Source organism: Erythrolamprus reginae, chromosome 1, assembly GCF_031021105.1.
Source record: "Erythrolamprus reginae isolate rEryReg1 chromosome 1, rEryReg1.hap1, whole genome shotgun sequence".
NCBI classification, from domain to species: Eukaryota; Metazoa; Chordata; class Lepidosauria; order Squamata; family Dipsadidae; genus Erythrolamprus; species Erythrolamprus reginae.
In genome coordinates, this window is record NC_091950.1 from 200,776,992 (window position 1) to 200,799,488 (window position 22,497).

General features: G+C 39.0%; 1 protein-coding gene across 5 annotated transcripts in view; it reads left to right on the forward strand.

Moving 5' to 3' along the window:
• The window catches only part of GULP1 (GULP PTB domain containing engulfment adaptor 1), a 159,834-nt gene that overhangs the window by 106,002 nt on the left and 31,335 nt on the right, over positions 1-22,497 (forward strand). For 3 of the 5 annotated variants that reach the window (XM_070731917.1, XM_070731920.1, XM_070731918.1), the window contains one exon: positions 260-321. In XM_070731917.1, coding sequence (XP_070588018.1) covers positions 260-321 — 62 coding nt within the window. Of the gene's footprint in view, positions 1-259; positions 322-12,190; positions 12,353-22,497 lie in introns of those variants that run through there. The other 2 variants (XM_070731921.1, XM_070731919.1) reach the window with 2 other exon arrangements.

The window sequence follows — 22,497 nt, forward strand, 5'->3', positions numbered from 1 at the left end:
AACCACTAGTAACCTGTTTTAAATAAGTATCAGCTAATTGAATACACATTTCAAGAATTAGACATTGTGATGCATAGATGGAAATTGAAGACTGAATTTTCTTGGAAATCTCTGGGAACTTTTAGTGAGAGTAGGTGTATGTAATGATATGTAATAGGTATCTTTTGTGCTTGGTATATATAGATGCAAACACGTATTGTATGCGCTTTCCTTGTGTGCACGTCTAGTAACTAAGTCTTAATTATTTTTTCTTTTGCAGATAAGACATGGATGCACACTCCTGAAGCTTTATCAAAGCATTATATTCCTTACAATGCAAAGGTGAGGTGTGTGTCTGTTAACTTGTTTCTACTAACTTGATAGCTAGCAATTGTCGAAACCAGATCATTGTTGTAATTACTAAAGAGTTGTTATTCCCTTAATTGAGGTATTGGACAACAGGCAGGGCGAAGCAGCGTGGGGCAAAACTGCCCGTGGAGCAATGGGAAGCTGAAGCCGCTGGCGGTTTCAGCCTCCCTTTGCCCCACGCTGCTTCGCCCTGCCTGTTGTCCTGGGCGAAGTGCTGGGGGGAGGGAGTTAGGAAGGTCCTCCTGCTCCCCCCCCAGCCAAAAACACAAAGGCGGTCTGCCGCCGCCCGCTTGAGCCAGGATGACAGGCAGGGCGAAGCGGCGTGGAGCAATGGGAAGCTGAAGCTGCCAACAATTTCAACCTCCCTTTTCCCCATGCTGCTTTGCCCTGCCTGTTGTCCTGGGCGAAGTGCTGGGGGGAGACGACAGCCGGGCAGCGGGGCTTCTCAGCGGCCTCCCGAACCCGAAGTTTTGCCGCTGAGAAGCCCCGCCGCCCGGCTGTCACCTTTTGAAACAGATGGGGACTTCTTGGCGGCCTCCCGAACGCCAAACCTGGAAGTTCGGGTTTGGTGTTCGGGTTCAGGAGGATGCTGAGAAGCCCCCCCGGCTGTTTTAAAAGGTGACAGCCGGGCGGCGGGGCTTCCCAGCGGCCTCCCAAACCCAAACTTTTGCCGAACTTCTGGGTTCGGCGTTCGGGAGGCTGCTGAGAAGCCCCGCTGCCCGGCTGTCACCTTTTGAAACAGCCGGGGGGCTTCTCGGTGGCCTCCCGAACGCCGAACCTGGAAGTTCGGGTTTGGCGTTCGGGTTCAGGAGGATGCTGAGAAGCCCCCCCAGCTGTTTTAAAAGGTGACAGCCGGGCAGCGGGGCTTCTCGGCGGCGGCAGGTTTGTAAGACGGAAAACGTTCGTAAGAAGAGGCAAAAAATTTCTGAACCCTGGGTTCGTATCTCGGGTTGTTCGTGTGGCGGGGCGTTCGTATCATGAGGTACCACTGTATATAAATAATTACTCTGCTCAAAATCATTGGACAGGAGAGAGTTTAATTACCAACTTTTCCACTGTAGTTCTTTCCATACAAATCATAGAACAGACCAGAACAGTATAGAATTTTATTGGCCAAGTGTGATTGGACGCACAAGGAATTTGTCTTGGTGTATATGCTCTCAGTGTACATAAAATAAAAGATACATTTGTCAAGAATCATGTGGTACAATACTTAATGATTGTCATAGGGGTCAAATAAGCAATGAAGAAACAATCAATATTAATAAAAATCTTAGGATACAAGCAACAAGTTACAGTCATAGAGTCCTAAGTGGGAGGAAAAGGATGATAGGAATGATGAGAAAAAACTAGTAGAAATTGTGTAGTTTTCTTACTATTAATAGGAAAATGTTCTATTGATCCGGATTATGGGAGTGGGGGCAGAATTTCAACTTCCTTCTTTGTTGCTGTTTGAAGCACAGAAACAAACCTCACAATCAAAACCTTGAGGAACAAGGAAGCTTCAATTGCCCATCAAATAGTCCATTAGTATAAAGAATGTAAAACTTTCAAGACTATTTGGTAGCTGAAAGAAAGTGCAGTCTCTTCCTCTCTGCATCAGAGAAATTAACTTTCTCCATTACAGCAGGGAGAATGCCTTTAAAAGCTAGATTCATTTCCAGTCTCTTCCTCCTTATATGCTATGTTTGGATAGAAAAATGTCATACATATATAATCTTTATGGATGATTATGTTGGAAATGGTACTGCAATAAATAAAAATGTGCATGACAGTAAATAAAATATGTTAGCGCTGGAGTAGTACCTGTTTGAAGATTGAGAAAAAAAATATTATTGACTTTACATAACATTAATATCAATTAATATCAATAGAAATAGAAATCATTTGAAGATCTGGAAACTGATAGCTAACCATAGATATGGGATCAGATAAACAGCTTGAAATTGCAAGAATTCAGAGAACTCTTCCTACATTCCATTGTTTCAATGAAATGATATTTATACAGTATTAATATTGTGTTGTGTAGATAACCTGGAGTTTTGGAAATAAAGAAAAAGGAAAGAAATATTGTGTCAATATTAATAACCATTTATTGATATAAATCATTGACATTCATTTATTAATATTGATACAAATATTTGACTTTTTTATACAAAAGTGATTTGAGTGTGGATGTTGATCAAGTGAGTGATCATACAGTTCAAGGTATGAGTGCATGCAATCTCTTGTTAAATTGTCTTGTTTCTTGTTGATTTTTTCTGAGACTATATCTAGAAAGAAAAATTATGGATTAATTTCAAATTTTAATTCCAAAATATTCTGCCTTGTACCATATTTACCTTTCCACATGTGATGAAACGTTCCTTCTCTTTCATAGCACCTCCAACATTTGTTATTATCTTAAATGTTTATAAAGTTGCAAAAATCTGGAGGGCATTTTGTAACTATTTTCCTTTAGATGATAACTTGTATGTTTTATAGATTTAGTTCGCAATTCTTCCCATTGTTGTTCTGTAACTGCTTTTAAAAAACCTTTTTCATCCATTGTATTTATATGGCTTTTCCTTTCTTCTGTCTGTGCATCAGAAAAAGTTTGTATCTATATCCTCACAGGTAATGTATGAGTAAGAAAAAAAATCTATTTTCTTAAAACCTTCCTCGTTGAGGATATGATGGGGAACTATGATAATATCTCACTTTATCTACATTTTTAAAGCTCACATTTTGTGACAATCACTGTAATCAATCAGAAATAATATTGTAGCAAAATAAGCAACTATTTTACCATGGGGTAATGGATCAGACACTATTTTTTGGTGGTGTGGTGGTTAGAGTGCAGTACTGCAAGCTACTTCTGCTGATCACTGGCTGTCAGCAGTTTGGCAGATCGAATCTCATTAGGCTCAAGGTTGACTCAGCTTTCCATCCCTCCAAGATTGGTAAAATGAGGACCCAGATTGTTGGGGGCAATATGCTTATTCTCTGTAAACTGCTTAGAGAGGACTGCAAAGTGGTGTATGAGTCTAAATACTATTGCTATTCTCTAAGAGAATTAAACTAGACTTTTAAGTTCATAAAACAGAGAAATTGATTTCAGATGTAACGTGCCTTTTCAAAACTATCAATCCTCAAATTCACTATGTCTATTCAGGAGAGAAGAATAAATGATAGGATAAAGAACTGTAATTAATTTAGGATTGTAGGAACATTGGGTATAACTTCAGAAATATAGAAATACAGTGTTCAAATTAAATACAAAGTTAAGATTTATAATTTATGAAAGTTCATGTTTCATATGTAATCATAATTGTTTCTGGGAAGTACATATTATAAATTTATATTGGGCCCCAAAATAGTTGCTTAACTTCTGATTTAATTACCATATTTTCCGGAGTATAAGATGCACCCGAGTATAAGATGCACCTTAGTTTTGGGGGAGAAAAACAAGGGAAAAAATTCTGCCTCTGCCTCACAGCAAACAGTACAGATGATATATTCTGTTTGCTGTGTATTTCTGTGCATCTGTGCCACCCCTATGAAATAACAAAGAATTGGAGAAATGTACATTATGGCAATATATTAATGCCAAAAAGTTTTCTTAAATGTTGTCACACTAACTCTTCCCAATTATTTAAATAGATCTACTCCAAACATGACTAAGGTTTAACTCAGCTGCTAAACAGGACATATTTCAGATTATACTTTTACAGATCTTTAAAATTGATGTGGCTTTCTGGAAGTATAGTTATTCTCTGCTATTTAAAAGAAAATACAATAGCACTGGGCCTCTTCAGATCAAGCATATATTTTAAAGAAGGTATGTTGTCTAGAATAATAATAAAGCAATCTTTTAAAAATAAGTATAATAATTTGAACATTCTACAGACATTTATACTTATTGACTTATCTCTTTTCATCCAGTTCAGTAGAAAATAAAAATCTGCATCTTTCTCCCAGCAATTTGACTCCTTACAGCTACTTTCACTTTCAGTTTAGCATGTCGCTTCAAATCAGCTCAGGGTCAGGAAACTGATAATGAGTGGCTTGACTTAACAGGTTCTGTTCTGTTCTGCAAGAAGGTAAATTGCTGGGAGGTAGAGGCCAAAGGGTGAGGGTGACTGGGTGAGGCTACACTCGGTGTATAAGATGCATCCATGTTTTCAGCCTCTTTTTTGGGGTAAAAAAGTGCCTCTTATACACCAAAAAATATGGCAATCTATTATGCTAACAACCTTCCTAGTTTTTTTTAAAAGAATACATAGAAAATATATATAGAAAATATATAGAAAATTACTTACAGGCAAATAACATATGGTATTTGGAATGCCTTTAGAAATAAAGCTGCAATTATTTTGGCAAACATAAGCAATGCACATACTACGAGGAAAGGGAGATTGGATGGTAAGAACAAAGTTAATGTATGATGAACATTCATTGGATGTTTTGCTACCAAAGTAAAATATAGTCATGAAGCTTAATTAATTTTGAAACTTCATAAAGCTTATTCATTGTGCAACTGAACCATTTCAAACATAAGAGATAGAATTAAGTAATTGAATGGATTATTACATAAAATAGTTATTATTACTGCTAATCCAGTTCAGGGCCCTACTCTGGAACTTCAGAAATAGCTCATTTTGGTCAAGTGCCCTATGAATCCCAGATATGATAACAATTAAGGTAATAAAGTAAGGTAATGAAGAATAAAGAGCTTGAGTTTACACAGGGGGTATAAATGCAGAATAGTTATTTTTCACCAAGTTACAGGAGGAACATAAGAGAAAACTCTTATGAATAAGATATGCAAACATTTCTAGAAGCATTACACAGGGGACAGAATTTCAATAAATTTGCAGTGATACTAGTTCCTATGGGAAATAAGATCCATATGTTTTAGACAGACAGATTGAGGAGCTTTTCTTGAAAAGGAAACAATTGTTTTCACAAAGAATTGTTTCCTTTGTATAAAGACTCCTCAATATTGTGCTCCTTCTGAAATATTATACAAAAAGAGAATGAGATGGAAATATAAATGATGATGATATCTTTTTATGTAAAGTATTTTTTTTAGTAGTTTAGATTAGCTAATAAATACAGCATAGACCCATGAGTGACAAACAGGTGAAAAAGTATGGATGTAGGAATTAGCCACAAATATTTCTCTGTATTCTAAGGTGCCATGATTGATCATTCAACAGTCACACAGTCATTTTGGTTTTGTGTTGATCCAGTATATTCCTTTCTCACAATGACATTTAGTATAAATTGCTAATGACATATTTCTTCTTTTTGGTGAATTAGTTGTAGCTCCATTCTTCACAACATGTAGAGCATTTCATAAACAGACAAAGACTAGTTCTCACTGACATCAAGAATCAGAATATATGGTCAAGATCAACAAGTTTTCCATGTAATATGGAAATATGCCAAATTCCCTCTCCCCGTTTTAGAGTGAAAGCTAAGGTTGAGTATTTTGGGAATCATCTATTTGTATATCTATCTTCTGATTTACAGTGGGTTAGAGATATTAATACATGATTCAAATGCTTAGGAAGTTTTTAGTAGGGAATGGTTAAGGCATCACACTAAACCTGGGAAATGTGATTTCTAGTCCCACTTTAGGTATGAAGCCAGTTTGGCGTCTAATAGAATAGAATAGAATAGAATAGAATAGAATAGAATAGAATAGAGACTGTTTAGTCTCTAGCCAAAGACATTATCAGAATATTGAACAACTGGAATAAACTGTTTTGGTGGCATCTTATGCAAAGAGATGTGCACGTGATTTGTTTCTTCAGTCCTCATCTGCAAAATGAGTGATATTTAATAATTGTTGAAAAAAGAAATGAGCATAGAAACATTTACTGTACATTTGTGTTGGTATATTTGTAGTTTATTTACGTGTGTATGAAGCAATTCATATCTCTATAGCAGGGGTATCAAACTCGCATCCTCACAGCATCATCATGTGACATATTGAGACTCTTTTCCCCTTTGCTGAAACGGGCGCAGCTATCCTGTGATGCATCTGGCCCGCAGGCCGTGAGTTTGACAGACCTGTTCTATAGTATTCAAGAAAATCTGCAGACATTCCATACATTCTCATAAATTAATGCAAATGATAATGTGTTTATACCTAAGGGCATTTATTTTTCAGAAGTAGCAATTTATAAAATCAACATGAATCAAGTTTCTAAAGACATTTTCACTTTACATATGTGTTAGTTCAAATACTACTGAAAGTTTAAAGTTAAACCTATCTTGTGAATTCTGAATGTATATTTTACAATTTTGATATTTTTAATTATCCAAAGGTATCTTTGTACTTTGTTTAATTTCATTTGATTTACAAGAGAGGATTAAAAGTGAATTTTGTTATAGGAAATACTTATAATAACCCAGCATTTTATTCACTCATATCAATTAAAAATAAAATATGCTGTTTATAAAACTCATTCCCAGTACAGTGGTACCTCAACTTAAGAATGCCTCTATTTAAGAACTTTTCTAGATAAGAACCAGGTGTTCAAGATTTTTTTGCTTCTTCTCAAGAACCATTTTCTACTGAAGAACCTGAGCCTGAAAAAAATTCCCCTTTAATCCCAGCAATCTCGGGCCTTTCTGGGCTGCCTGAGAAGCCTTTCGGTGGTGCTTAAGGAGGTTTTGGCAGTCCAGAGTGAACAGAGCATTTTCCTTTCTCTGGGTGCTTGGAGAGGGAATAAACCACTTCACTGTGGTGACTCCCTCACACTGCCTCCCATACATCTGGTGCAAGGTAAAAGGGGCCACTTTGCCCCAGCTGAATCAACTCGGCTTCAGCCAAACTGAGGAGTTACCACAGTGAAGGAAAGGCACTGGCTACAAAGCGAGCGAGTGAGCGAGAGGAGAGGGGAGCCCTTCAGCATGGGAAGGAAGAGGAAGCAGGTAGCAGCAGCAGCCACTGCCTTTCGGTCAAAGGAGCAGGAGGTTCTCCCCCTCCCACCTGCCTGGGTTTCTCTCTCTGGCACAGTATATGAGAGACAGCCTCGAGCTGGGTGTATGGGAGGCACGTGCTCCTCCTCGCCGCCTCAGAGTCCCTCTTTTTTTTAAAGTCTGAAAATTTTGGATTTTTTTGATTCACCTCACCTCACCTTCAGCAGCGACTGTCTTCCTCTTCCTCCTCCTTCTCCCCCCACTCAAATTCCGAGCTTTTATTTCTTTCCTAATGAGTTTGCACACATTATTTGCTTTTACATCGATTCCTTTGGGAAAAATTGCTTCTACTTACAAACTTTTCTACTTAAGAACCTGGTCACAGAACAAATTAAGTTCTTAAGTAGAGGTATTTAGGAGTTATTGCCTATTCCTCTACAATGTAGTAACTAAGGCTGATGCTCAGGTTGCTGAAATTGGCTGAAATTCTCTAAAATCAAATGTGCTATGATCAAATAGGTAACTGCAATACAGGAAAATATTTTTTAACTTTGTTACATTGGTTTTAACTTTAAACACAAGCTGGTCAATTAAAATACCATTAAATATCTGTTTCTCTGACCCATTAAAATCAATAGTATGTTAGACTATTATTTTGCTTCACAAAAACTGATATACTGTATCATTGTTTGTAATGACATAGTAGCTTTGTATGTAGAGCCAGGGCTTCTTGAATCTGGCAATATCACAACCTGCCTAAAATGATAAATGGACTTTTATACCCCCTCATGGAAAGAGATAGAGGGAGGGAGGGAGGGAGAGGGAGAGAGGGAGAGAGGGAGAGAGAGAGAGAGAGAGAAAATAAGATAACGAAAATGAAAAATCTGTTCATGATAAATGGTCAATGTATGGCTACATCCATGCTTCAAAATTCACCCTTTTTCTTTTTCTTTTGCTTTCCTCTCTACTTTGTTTGCACAAACCAGTTGTGGGAAAATGCAAGGGAAGTGAGAAAGAATTTTACCTGCATAAACCTGATTAGATTTTTACCTGTTCATTTGTTGCAACTACCTGGCGTGTCATCACCCAGTTAGAGAGCCCCTGAATGCGTATCTAGAGCTATCCAGAGGTGGCCTAACTCACTCCAAAGACCAAATCCAAGTCTCTGGTATTAGACCATACAGCCCCTAATAAGTCTAATTATTTGACTAATTCTTGAATCTGGAGCTTGGCTCAAATAGAATAGTGCATTCTGTTTGGAAGGATTCTCCATGTGAGCTGCTAAAATCTCATCTGCCCTTCGACATGAATTCCTCTTTTCCTTCATTTAATAGAGAGAGTGCTTCAAGACTCAGCTGACATACTGTAATCATAACCTTATTTTTAATGCATTAATTTAGACAGATGGGTGCTTAAACTAACAAACTCCTCCTGCCATATGACTGAAGAGGACCTACTTCAAGCTATTTTTACAGTTGTGAGATATGCTAGCCATTTTCATGTTTTTCTGGGCTTCCCTTCGGGAAAAGCAACCTTGGAGGTTCCCAAACCAGAGCATCTGTGTAGTCTGTTTGTCTATCATAGGTATCTCTTACTCTTTTGAGCACAGGAGCCACTCTACTCAAGGAGACCCATAGTATTCTCAAAGTGACAAGTAAACTTTGCACTCACAAATTAAAGTGAGAACCTCTTCTATACATACTCAATATTTCTGGATGGCCTTCTTTGTTTTTCTGTTAGTACCTGAAAAGTGTCCATTATTTTCTCGTTTGCCCCACAGGGTTAGATTTGAACTGTCTGTATAAAGAGAATGGTCAGTAACTAATCTAAGTACTTACTCCCTTCTCCATCAGGGCGACTTTATGCAAATCAGCAACAAGCATCAGAAACGTTTTTGGGTTTTTTTGCTTTGGCTTTGTGCATTGGCTTTGCTCATTTTGGCACAAATAATACAATGCTAGTCATAGCCTGACAATTTTTGGACTGGAACTGCACGATTAAGCCTTTAGGTAAATAGAAACCTATCTCATTTTTTGTTGTTGTTCCTTGGTCTCTATGACACGGAAAGGATTCAAGAAAAATCATCATAGTACTGCAATCATGTGGATTCAGTTTTTATGGTCATTTTTCTATTTTAACAAGGACCCATTTAATTGTTTTATGTCCAGATTTTCTGAAACACTCAATTGCCATTTATTGATTGATTGATTGATTGATTGATTGATTGATTGATTGATTGATTGATTCATTCATTCATTCATTCATTCATTCATTTATTTATTTATTTATTTATTTATTTATATGCCGCTCCTCTCCGGAGACTCGGGGCGGCTAACAGCGACAATAAAACAGTGTACAATAGTAATCTGATATTAGAAATGATTAAAAATCCATTAATATAAAAACCAAACATACATACATACATACCATGCTTAGAATTGTAAAGGCCTAGGGGGAAAAAGGATCTCAATTCCCCAATGCCTAGCGACAGAGGTGGGTTTTAAGTTGCTTACGAAAGGCAAGGAGGGTGGGGGCAGTTCTAATCTCTGGGGGGGGAGTTGGTTCCAGAAGGCCGGGGCCGCCACAGAGAAGGCTCTTCCCCTGGGTCCCGCCAAGCGACATTGCTTAGTTGATGGGACCCGGAGAAGATCCACTCTGTGGGACCTAACTGGTTGCTGGGATTCGTGCAGCAGAAGGCGGTCCCTGAGGTAATCTGGTCCGGTGCCATGAAGGGCTTTATAGGTCATAACCAACACTTTGAATTGTGACCGGAAACTGATCGGCAACCAATGCAGACTGAGGAGTGTTGGTGTAACATAGGCATATTTGGGAAAGCATGCTTTGGATTAATAACTTTATAAAATAATCCATATTGTTCCAACATAGTAATTAATTTAGAAAGACAGGTTCCATCCTATGATCCCCACACCAAAGTTCTGAGAATGGAAAAAGAGAATGCTGAAGTTCAGAAGAAGGTAGAAATTTGTTTTCTCTTTATATCCAAAATGTGTTTCATCCATATTCTGCAGTAGTCTGGCACAAAATAAATGATGTTCATTGTTCTATGCCACATTCTGTGCTGTAAGGCTATAAAATCATTACTCCTTAAAAGTTCAGCAAAGAGCTAATTGGAAATCTTAATTCAAAATCAATTGTACTACCATCCATGTGTTTCAAGCATGGTAATGTTCCCAAATGAAACAAAGTTTAAAAAGCAGCAGCCCAAAGATGGAATTGAGTCTGGAATTGAAGAATACAAAAATTAGCAGATTCTAAAGCACCTGGAGGCATGACAAGAAACAATGAATAGAAACTAATCAAGGAGAGAAGCAACCAAGAACCGAAGAGAAATCTATTGACAAAATAATTAATCAATGGGACCACTTGCTTCTAGAAGTTGTGAATGTTTCAACACTGGAAGTTTTTAAGAAAAGATTGGACAACCCTTTGTCTGAAATGGTACAGGGTTTCCTGCCTAAGCAGGGTTTTTTATAAAAGACCTTCAAGATCGCTTCCAACTCTGCTATTCTGTTCTTTATTCCATTAAAATTAACACCATTGTTTCTCCTAGCTCTATTATGTTCATAATATAAAGATTTTTAAATAATTGTTTTCCGGGGGTGGGGGGAGAGGATTGTGTTAGACAATCTATTTCTGATTCTGCTGTCCATATTCTTTTCCCAGCTGGATTGAGAGGGATGAGCTTGAAATGTATTATGATCATTACCTAAATGATTGTTAATTGTTGAGAATGGTTTTACATTTCTCAACAACTCCCTTGAGAGATAATTCTGAAATAAATCCAAGTAATCTTTAATATGTAAATGACATATTTAAATTAAGTTATATTTTTTAACTGTTGTAACCTAATGTTCTATATTTTGTACTTTTACAATAATCCTTGTTTAGCAACTACCTTGTTTAGCAACCATGACCAAAAACCTTGTGAATAATCCTCATATTTACAACCTTTGCATACTCTAAAAAAAACAAAGCTGAAGTAAGATAATAAGCACAATCTCAGTTTCATTTAGGAGTTGCTGATGTTCTCTAAGCAAGGACTACCTGTACTAATACCAGTGATTCGTATTGTTGGGGCTTTTTATACTTGTCAGATAAATTATACCTATAGTATCTCTATAGCTGCTTATCATAAGCATGCTCAGTTAATGTATATCAGATCTTATATACATACTGCATTTGTTCTTAGCAAAAACATTAAGGTTTCAAGAAATCATTGGAAGAAAAAGCTTGAAGACAAGCATTTGCACTCAAAGTCTTTAAATTCATCAACTCCTGGCACTCACCAACCATCATTACATGAATGAGAACTTTGTCAGCAGCAATTACCCTACACTCCCGCCATATATTTACCATGTGGTGTGCCCTGCCCTGCAACTCCACCATTTCCCAGCGTTTCTTGCTTGAAGCTATGATCATATAGCTGTTCGGTCTAACGACTTCCACTATCCAGCTGGGTGTGGTAACATAATCTGCAATCAATTCTGGTATCTCCAGCCCTTGTGTGACATTCATGAGGCTGGCAGCGGTCAGGAGGTTGCCTCAGCAGTGCAAAGTTCCCTCTTCCCAAAGGCCAGCCCCAAAAGGTGGGGCTGACAAAACATTAATGAATTCCTTTATACCCTGTCAAAAAAGTATTCTACAGCAAATGGTATTTTTCTTTTTATAATTTATATTTGTTGTGCTTCACAAATATATACAGCTACTGTTTCTGAAAACTTTAGTTCTGCTTGGTCATCTTTTGAGCTTGATTGTATTCTCATTTTAGCCAAACTGATAACCCTCATTTTTTCATGGCTCTGGTGATCCTATGCCATATAACGCTTTAAATTATTACTATGCATGAATCATTCCTGAAGCTGAAATCGTATTTAATCAGGATATTTTCTCTTCACATGTTCTTTAGATTCAATGATTCCCTTTGCTCACTGTGAGTATATCAGTTGAAAAAGCAAATTTATGTAAGTGACATATCTTGAAATATGTCTCGTGTTGGTTCCGTGATATTATTAGAGTGCTTTTGAAGATTCAGTATAAAATATTGATGCAAGCCCAGTGCCTTTTCAAGGTAATAGTTTTAATTATGGATGGTTTCATTTTTTTCCTCTTAAGTTTCCCAAAATCCTCATGTTACCTACGGTTTCTGCATGTCTGAAAGAGAGTGCACGTCTTGCTTTGTAATGTCGACTGACAATGAGTCAGTCGAGGTGACTGGGGCACGTACTTGTCCACCTGTCTGGGAAGAGTTTGATCTGGTGACACCTGATGAAGTGGACAAGGCCATTGGAGCTGTGAGTTCCACCACCTGTCTACTGGATCCGTGTCCCTCCTGGTTGGTCTCGGCCAGCAGGGAGGTGACACGGAGCTGGGCCCAGGAGATTACCAACGCTTCCTTGGGGAGGGGAGTTTTCCCATCACTCTATAAAGAAGCGCTTGTGCGCCCCCTCCTCAAGAAGCCTTCCCTGGACCCAGCCGTACTCAACAACTATCATCCAGTCTCCAACCTTCCCTTCATGGGGAAGGTTGTCGAGAAGGTGGTGGCACTCCAGCTCCAGCGGTCCTTGGAAGAAGCCGATTATCTAGGTCCCCAGCAGTCGGGCTTCAGGCCCGGTTACAGCACGGAAACCGCTTTGGTCGCGTTGATGGATGATCTCTGGCGGGCCCGGGACAGGGGTTTATCCTCTGTCCTGGTGCTCCTCGATCTCTCAGCGGCTTTCGATACCATCGACCATGGTATCCTTCTGCACCGGTTGGAGGGGTTGGGGGTGGGAGGCACTGTGCTTCAGTGGTTCTCCTCCTACCTCTCTGGCCGGTCGCAGTCGGTGTTAGTGGGGGGTCAGAGGTCGACTCCGAGGTCTCTCCCTTGTGGAGTACCTCAGGGGTCGGTCCTCTCCCCCTTGCTATTTAACATCTACATGAAACCGCTGGGTGAGATCATCCAAGGACATGGGGTGAGGTATCATCAATATGCCGATGATACCCAGCTTTACATCTCCACCCCATGCCCAGTCAACGAAGCGGTGGAAGTGATGTGCCGGTGCCTGGAGGCTGTTGGGGCCTGGATGGGTGTCAACAGACTCAAGCTCAACCCGGATAAGACGGAGTGGCTGTGGGTTTTGCCTCCCAAGGACAATCCCATCTGTCCGTCCATTACCCTGGGGGGGGAATTACTGACCCCCTCAGAGAGGGTCCACAACTTGGGCGTCCTCCTCGATCCACAGCTCACATTAGAGAACCATCTTTCAGCTGTGGCGAGGGGGGCGTTTGCCCAGGTTCGCCTGGTGCACCAGTTGCGGCCCTACCTGGACCGGGACTCATTGCTCACAGTCACTCATGCCCTCATCACCTCGAGGTTCGACTACTGTAATGCTCTCTACATGGGGCTACCTTTGAAAAGTGTTCAGAAACTTCAGATCGTGCAGAATGCAGCTGCGAGAGCAGTCATGGGCTTACCTAGGTATGCCCATGTTTCACCATCACTCCGCAGCCTGCATTGGCTGCCGATCAGTTTCCGGTCACAATTCAAAGTGTTGGTTATGACCTTTAAAGCCCTTCATGGCACTGGACCAGAATATCTCCGAGACCGCCTTCTGCCGCACGAATCCCAGCGACCGATTAGGTCCCACAGAGTGGGCCTCCTCCGGGTCCCGTCAACTAAACAATGCCGGTTGGCGGGCCCCAGGGGGAGAGCCTTCTCTGTGGCGGCACCAACTCTCTGGAACCAACTCCCCCCGGAGATCAGAACTGCCCCTACTCTTCCTGCCTTCCGTAAACTCCTCAAAACCCACCTTTGCCGTCAGGCATGGGGAAACTAAACATCTTCCCCTGGGCACGTTGAATTTATATATGGTATGCTTGTGTGTGTGTATGTTAGTATAAGGGTTTTTCTTAAATTTATAATATTTTAATTAATTGGATTAATGTATTGGATTGTTTTTTCACTTGTTGTGAGCCGCCCCGAGTTTTCGGAGAGGGGCGGCATACAAATCCAAATAATAAATAAATAAATAAAATAAATAAATAAATAAATGTTAATGTGCATAAATATACCAGAATGGACTTGCTGGAATAGCTCACCTCAACAGATGTTTGGGTATTTTCATAAATAAGTTTTTTAGAATAATGGAATACATTTTTAAGTTCACTCAGGGCTGAATTCATTCATAAGACATTGTCACAAAACAGGTAGGGGGAACTCTGCTTTAGGAAGAACCCTCAACAGTAATAATTGTTAATCAGTGGAATAGGAATAGAGTTATTTGTTCCCCTTCTGTAAAGATTTTCAAGCAGAAGTCATATATTAGGAATTGTGTATCCTGCAGTGTACAGGAAGTTGGACTTGATCTCTTAGATTCCTTTTTTATCAAAAAGACTATTTTATCTTTTGTTTATTTGTTGTGGTTTTGGAAAGTCTCCTAACTTGAATACAGGAAAAATATAATTATTTCCTCTGTCATAGAAAATAATATAATATAATTTATTTGTGCAAAGGGAGAGCTCTTGAGTACTTTTCAAGAAATTTTTGCATGGAAGTGGTTATTTCATATTAGTTATGAAATGCCACATTGATTACAGAGTGGTTATAAATGGCATTAAATCTACTTAGAAAGACACATTGATTAACTGAAAATCATACGGAAAATTGATTTGACAGCTGAATTGGAAGTAATGCTAAATAAAAAAATATTTATTGCATTTATATGAAAATCAATATAAAATCTAAGACTGTCAGATAACACAGTTCTCCTAAATAATAGTGTGGCAAATATGTTATTAAGAATCAATTTGAGTTGATGGTTAAGGCACCAGATTAGAAATCAGGAGACTGTGAGTTCTAGTCTTGTTTTAGGCATGAAGCCAACTGGGTGACTTTGGACCAATCATTTTTTCTTAGCCCTAAGAAAGCTAATTATTTTTGAGATTTTGTCCAGAAAAGACTAGTGTAGGTAGTGGTCAGAGATCAGCAATGACTCAAATGTGGATATATTCATGTATCTGTAGAGTCAATATTGATTCAAAGGTTTATGTGTTCATGTATACATGCACACAAAGGGAGGGAGGGAGGGAGATAAAGATTTTTACAGCAGAGGAATGGGAAAAAATAAGAAAATGATACCTAAGAAAATTAAAAGTGTAACCTGAAAGTAAATCACAAAATGTTTATATGAGACTAAATTGTGATCTAAGATGCTTTTAAATTAAGGTCATCAAACCGAATTCCTTTGTTCAGAAAAATGAGCTTAGTTGTATAATAAATCCTTCAGGAATCAATACAAACTCCTTACAGAAACGGCAATAAGTGATTGGCTCAGAAAATGATGTAATCATATTAATATAAATGATATTCCAAGCTGAACACAGAGAAGTGCAGGCACCTTTTCTGCTGATTAGCAGAGAGAATGCCCTGCAGCCCTGGGTTGCTGGTAGTTTTCAATTATGCTTATAATAAATTAGTTTTTAATAAATTACAGAAAAGACATTGACAAGGTCACTCCCGGCACATTGGCCCAATATATCTGTAACTTTAGACAAAATGACTTATAATTTAGCCACTTTAACTGTAAAAAATAGATTAAAAAGTGAGGAAAAATCTATGGCTACTCATCATTTAAATGCAAGAATTGCTGAAATTCTAATGAGGCTTTACAATATTCTAAAGAAAATTTATTTTTTCTAATAGTGTTTTAAAATACTTGTACTTAAGAAACCAAATGCCTAATATCATTAAAAAAGAATCTCATAGATTTGAGGTATTATGGTGATGTGAAACCAAGAGAAATGTATTGAGATTTGTTGTTAAATTGGAAGAGCCAATGGGGATGTTTTCTGAAAGCAAAAGAGTTGTGTCAAATTGTGGGGAAAAAACCCACAAGAAGTACTTGAAGTGGCAGATCAAAAACCTCACGATCGGGCAATAGCATATATCATCCTAAGCTTGGGAGATGAACAGTTTCTCACAGTAGTAAACCTCAAATCTTCAAAAGAGATTTGGCTCAAGTTAAGAGCAGTATATGTTAATGTTTCTGCATGCAATATTGTGCAATTGTCAAGAAAGCTTTCAGAGCCTGTTTGAATCCAGGTGAATCTATGGAATAACATTTACTGAATATGCAGTCTTTATTTCTGGAGTTGGAGAACGAGGGGTAAATTTCCCTGAGTCCCAGAAAACCTTATTAGTGTTAAATAGTCTTGATGAGAGCTGCGGTACAGTATCTACTATTTTTGAGTGCAAGGAAGAGAAAGACTTGCATTTTGAGGCGTTGAAAGCGTGTTTGCTTAATGAAGCAGATATGGTTTTCAAGTGGGACATCACTAGCCTTTCAAAGGTTTTCATAACTATAGATGTTAGATCAACTGGTCTGTAGTCAATTAGTTCCTTGATGGAGGATTTTTCGGCACTGGGATGATAGTAGAGCATTTGAAGCAGGAAGGAACAGCACATCTCTAGAGATTTGTTGAAGATTTGGATGAAGATGGGGGTCAATTTGATCAACACAGATTTTTAAGCAAGAGGGAGTTATCTTGTCTGGGCCTGGTGCTTTGCCAGGCTTCTGTCTGTGAAATAGATCTTGCACTTCCTCGTCTGTGACCACCAGGGATTGTAAACCCAATGAGATGGGTTCAGTTGTAGAAGATTTGGCTGTTTTTGGTGTGTCTGGGATGGAGATTGTGGAGCTAGATGGCTGTAGTTTTATTTCAAACCTGCAGTAGAACACATTCAGGTTATCTGCCAGTTGCTGATTTCCTTCAGCTTGGGAAGGTGGTTTGCTGTAACCAGTGATATTTTTGAGAGTTTTTCACATGTTTTCTGGTTCATTTGTTGAGAATTGATTATAATTATTTGTGCAACAATTAACTCTGTGGCTCTTTGAATCCATTGTTTGGGTGATTTGATCTAGTCTGTTAAGAATTTATTGGTTCTTATTGAAATGGAATTAAATCAGAAACATTAGTGCATATGAAATAAAGACAAATATATGTCCTCACAGAGAACAATAATTTGAGGATTCTTCTCAAACCACATATTTGCTTTTTCCTCCCTTGAGATGATATGTTCCCTATTTACAATGAACTATATTTTAACAAACTATATATGAGCTAGGTATATTAACATAGTTTCACATAAGAATGCCAGACAAATTTAGAATTTCTTTTTCAAATATCATGGTAAAATATGATGGACAAAAATGTAAAGAATATTAAAGTGAAAATAAGTAACTTCATCAGCATTCATTTAGTCATTAATTGAATCAATTAAAATCAGTGCAAACCTTGGGAATATAAGAGACAACTATTAATGAGCTGTCTCTTAAAATGCATTTCTACACTCCTTGGTGACTATGAGATCTGCAATTAACAGCAGTTATTTCTCATCCAAAAAATACAGTTGAAATTTCAGCTTGATTTACCAAATGCATTAACTACTTGTTATTCAGAACTCACAGTCTGCCACTTTCTAGCCTGGTGCCTTAACCACTACAACAAACTGACTAGTTAAACTACATCTTTCATTTCTTTAATACATAAGCATTTGTTTCAGCTTCCAGGACTGGTTTTAACAATGAGTCATTTCTTTACAACATATATATTATTTTAGTATTGTATGATTAAGGTATTCAACTTCTTTTCAGTTAGAAAATTATCTCTTATTTTCTGCAGTAGAGAGAGCATTTATCCATATTTAATGTTATTTTTCTTGAGCAGGATTCAAACATCTTTCTTATCTATCTTAATCTCTCTTAATCAGAAGATACTGTAGCCCAGACTATACAGATGTATCACAACATTTATAATGTATATATATATTAGCTCAACTGTTTACATAACATTTAGAAAAATAAGTGGTGTTTATATGTCTAATTTTCAAACTGAGTATTTTCATTCATTTGAATTCACATCAATTATTCTATGGCATTCCAAGTATTTATTAGTAGACAATTATTCAAAGCTATTAAAAGTCATGCATGAAATTTTAAAAAAAGTTGTACAACAGGAATAAATTTTTTAAAAAGATCTGCATAATAACAAATGCTGTGCTGCTCTCTGCTGGAAGAGAAAGGTTTACATGTTTTAGATATCTGGTTTAATTGTTTAAAACAATTTTAAAAATGGATTTCATCAAATTCTATGAGGAAGACTATAATGCTATGAATAATAATGAATATGAGTACTCGCCTATACCTATTGGCTCAACAAGATCTGCCCTGAATAAATGAGAAAAGCAAAACGGAAGTACAGAAACAATTTCAGTTCAGACTATATATGCATTTGACATCCTCTGACTTTGTAGCAATGTTACTAGTACACATTTAAATCTAAATGATCTATTTGTCAAGCAAACACTTCTTAACTTGACTTTTTTGTTTTCAGAGGAGTATGATGGTGCAATGAAATGATTCCAGTACTGCAGAGTGTTGAAGGGGGGAGGTCAAAATTATCAAAAATGAAAAGATTATAAATATTACTAAGTATTTTTGTTTTTATCATTTTTATTCTACATTTCACCATAATGCTAAAACAATAAAGTGGCTCAGGTATCATGACTTCTTGGCAGTGATTTTAATATATACTTCTAAATTATTAAAAGAAAAGTAAATTTACTTTTGCCCTTAGAATTTGCTTATAGTCACTATCGTAATGTTTTTTTCAAAGGTTTTAAGGATAATTGTATTGTCCACTACTTGTCCATAATAGTGTTGTATGCATTAAAACTAGTGATGGGCGAACCCAACGGTGTTCGGGTTCGGCAAGTTCGAATGAAGTGTACGCCAAATTTGTTCAAACCGAACCCGAACCCGAATTGGGAATCCCACCAAGAGATTCTGGGGGCGGAGCTTTGATGTCACGTATACCTGCAGGTTGCTAAGGACGCCAAGGTGATCACTTCCTGGATTCCATGGAATCCAGGAAGTGATCGCCTTGGTGTCCTTAGCAACCTGCCGGTGACGTCAAGATTCCGCCCCCGGAATCTCTTCGTGGGAGGGATTCCCCAGCTCCTTCAAAGGGAGGTCTTCACGTAAAAATAAACATTGTTATTTTTACGAAAAAGGATGCCACAGCGGCGCTGCAACAAAAGGCGGTCCTTTCACGTAAAAATAAACATGTTTATTTTTACGTGAAAGGACTGCCCTTTGCTTGCAGTGCCGTTGCGATGTCCTTTCAGGTAAAAATAAACATGAAGGAGCTGGGGAATCCCTCCCATGAAGAGATTTCAGGGGCGGAGCCTTGACGTCACTGGCAGGTTGCTAAAGACGCCAAGGTGATCACTTCCTGGATTCCATGGAATCCAGGAAGTGATCACCTTGGCGTCCTTAGCAACCTGCCGGTGATGTCAAAGCTCTGAATGCCGAACGCGACCCCAAACTTTGCCCGAAGTTTCAAAAAAATTCAGGTTCGTGTTCGGCATACCGAACACCGGAAAATTCGGTATGGACCCGAATTGTGCGGGTTCGGTTCACCCATCACTAATTAAAACTAAAAATGTCTGATTAAATTGTTTTCCAGGAAACATGTTTTCAACTTGAAGAAACAACTGTAATTCTGACTCACTATCCAAATTACTGGTTTAATATGGTTTTATTATGGGAGGCTAGTTTATAAATCTACAACTATGGTTCTCTCTCTCTCTCTCTCTCTCTCTCTCTCTCTCTGTATAGAGAGAGGGGGGAGGAAGAGAGAAAGGTATTTTCAGAGAAAGGTATTGAATATAATAGTGATGGCTAACCCTTTTCTTGTCAAAAATGTGTGTGCCAGCACCCATAATGCAATGTGCCCATCCCTGCTTATGCACAAATGACCTCCCATGCTCCCATGCCCCCGTGCATATGCACATGAACTCCTCACACTCTCCTGTTCATGCGTGTATGACACACACACACCATTCTCCCTATGCATGTATGTGTGACACCCTGCCTCCATTTTGGGCCTAGCAGACCTCCCTGCAGCCTCTTGGGACCAAAAATGGGCCATGCTCCCTGCCCCACCCTATGCATGCACTCCCTTGCACATGCATGCACAACTCCTGAAAATTAGTTGGCTGGCAGGAAGCACGTCAGCTGAGCTGAGATGGGTGATGGCTCACATATCTCAGAAAGGGTTCTGCTCGCCAGCTGTGGCACACGTGCCAGAGGTTCACCATCACAGGAATATATTTGAGGTACCCAGTTCCAGAGCAGGGTGTCTGTAGCTTTCCAAGTACTGCTGAGCTACAGTTCTCTCCAGTCCTAGCTAGGCTGATGAAAGTGGAAGTTACAGATGAACAAAAGTTACTCAGTTCTGTTTTGATGTATTAAATAAATGTAAAATTAATCTGCTAACTTTAAGCAAGTAGGTGAAATACTTCTGAACGTAGAAGTGGTCTTTTCTGTCCTTGCAAATAGGCTTAAAATTCAGTAGTTAAATCCTTGCAATGCAACCCCACAGATTTAGTCCCAAAGAATATTCAATGTGGCCAGGATCTCTAGCCACTAAAGCAGATTTAGGGACAAGAACCCACCTGCAGGAAGTGAAAAATACTGGTAGAAACTCTAACTTATGAAGGAGCAAAGAATATTGAGGCAAACCAGCTTTTCTTTTTCATAAATAATTTTGTAAGTCCATGTGCTATGCAGGGGTGGGCAGCAGGCAGGACAGGGTGGAACATAGTTCCACCGGCAGAAATGAAGCTGTGTGCCCAGTTCTAGTTGACCATCCCCCCTCCGATCCCCCTCCTCCTCCTCGGAAAGAGGCTGGGAGACCAGTACTGGCAGTGCAGGAGTTGCAGGGGGCCCATTTCCTCCCCCTCTTTTCTCAACAGTTGATCGGCACCCATTCATCTAGCTACCCAGCCTGAGGCAGGGGGCGACCCAGGAAGGAGGGCATGTCAAATGCAAAGCAAATTATCACCCCAGACAGTGACACTGGTGAGGTTGTAAGTTGAGGACTTAACAGTTCACTTGAACGATAATGATCATTCACGCCACTCCCACCTGGTCGCATGGCCGGCAAGCCACTCCTACCTAATCATGTGACCATCAAGCCAAACCCACAAAATGAGCCACACCCACATTGTGGCAGTAAAATTTTGTCTGCCCATTACTGGTTCTATGGCAGTGATGGCAGGTGGCACAAGGAGCCATATTTGCTGGCACGCTAGCTATTTATTTATTTATTTATTTATTTACTTACTTACTTACTTACTTACTTACTTACTTACTTACTTACTTACTTACTTACTTACTTACTTACTTACTTATTAGATTTGTATGCCACCCCTCTCCGAAGACTCGGGGCGGCTTACAGCAACTGAACAATACAAATCCAATAGTTAAAAACAATTTAAAACACTTAATATAAAAAACAATCATATGTCTCATACAAACCATACGTAAAGTGGAAATGGCCCAGGGGAATCAATTTCCCCATGCCTGATGGCAGAGGTGGGTTTTAAGGAATTTGTGAAAGGCAGGGAGGGTGTGGGCAATCCTAATCTCTGGGGGGAGTTGGTTCCAGAGGGTCGGGGCCGCCACAGAGAAGACTCTTCCCCTGGGTCATGCCAGACAACATTGTTTCATCGATGGGACCCAGAGAAGGCCAACTCTGTGGGACCTAACTGGTCGCTGGGATTCATGCGGCAGAAGGAGGTCTCGGAGATATTCTGGTCTAATGCCATAAAGGGCTTTATAGGTCATAACCAACACTTTGAATTGTGACCAGAAACTGATCGGCAACCAATGTTGTTCTGCCTCACCGCAATATGTATGTATGTGCCAGTCAGCTGATATTTGGCTTGCACAGAGGCTTTAGGAGGGTGTTTTTGTCTTACAGGGAGCCTCCATGGGGATGGGGGAGGGCATTTTTACCCACCAGAAGTTGAGAAACAGTCTATATTTGGCATCCAGATGTGCTCCAGAGGGAGGGGGAAGCTATTTTTGCCCTCTCCAGGCATTGAATTATGGGTGTAGGCACTCACGAATGTGCAAAAGCGCACACCCACGTTTTGGCACCTGAGGAAAAAAAGGTTTGCCACAACTGTGCTATGGCATCTTAGTTATGATATGTGTAAATAATTAAATACTCAAAATTAATGTCTTGAAATGTTATTACTCACACATGGAAGTTATTGCTGATATTTTTCCTATATTGATATTTTTAATATTGAACATGATTTTGTTTGAAACAGTATTTAAGTATTTTGCCTTTCACTTCTCTGTCTAGTTCATAGCATTGGGGTTC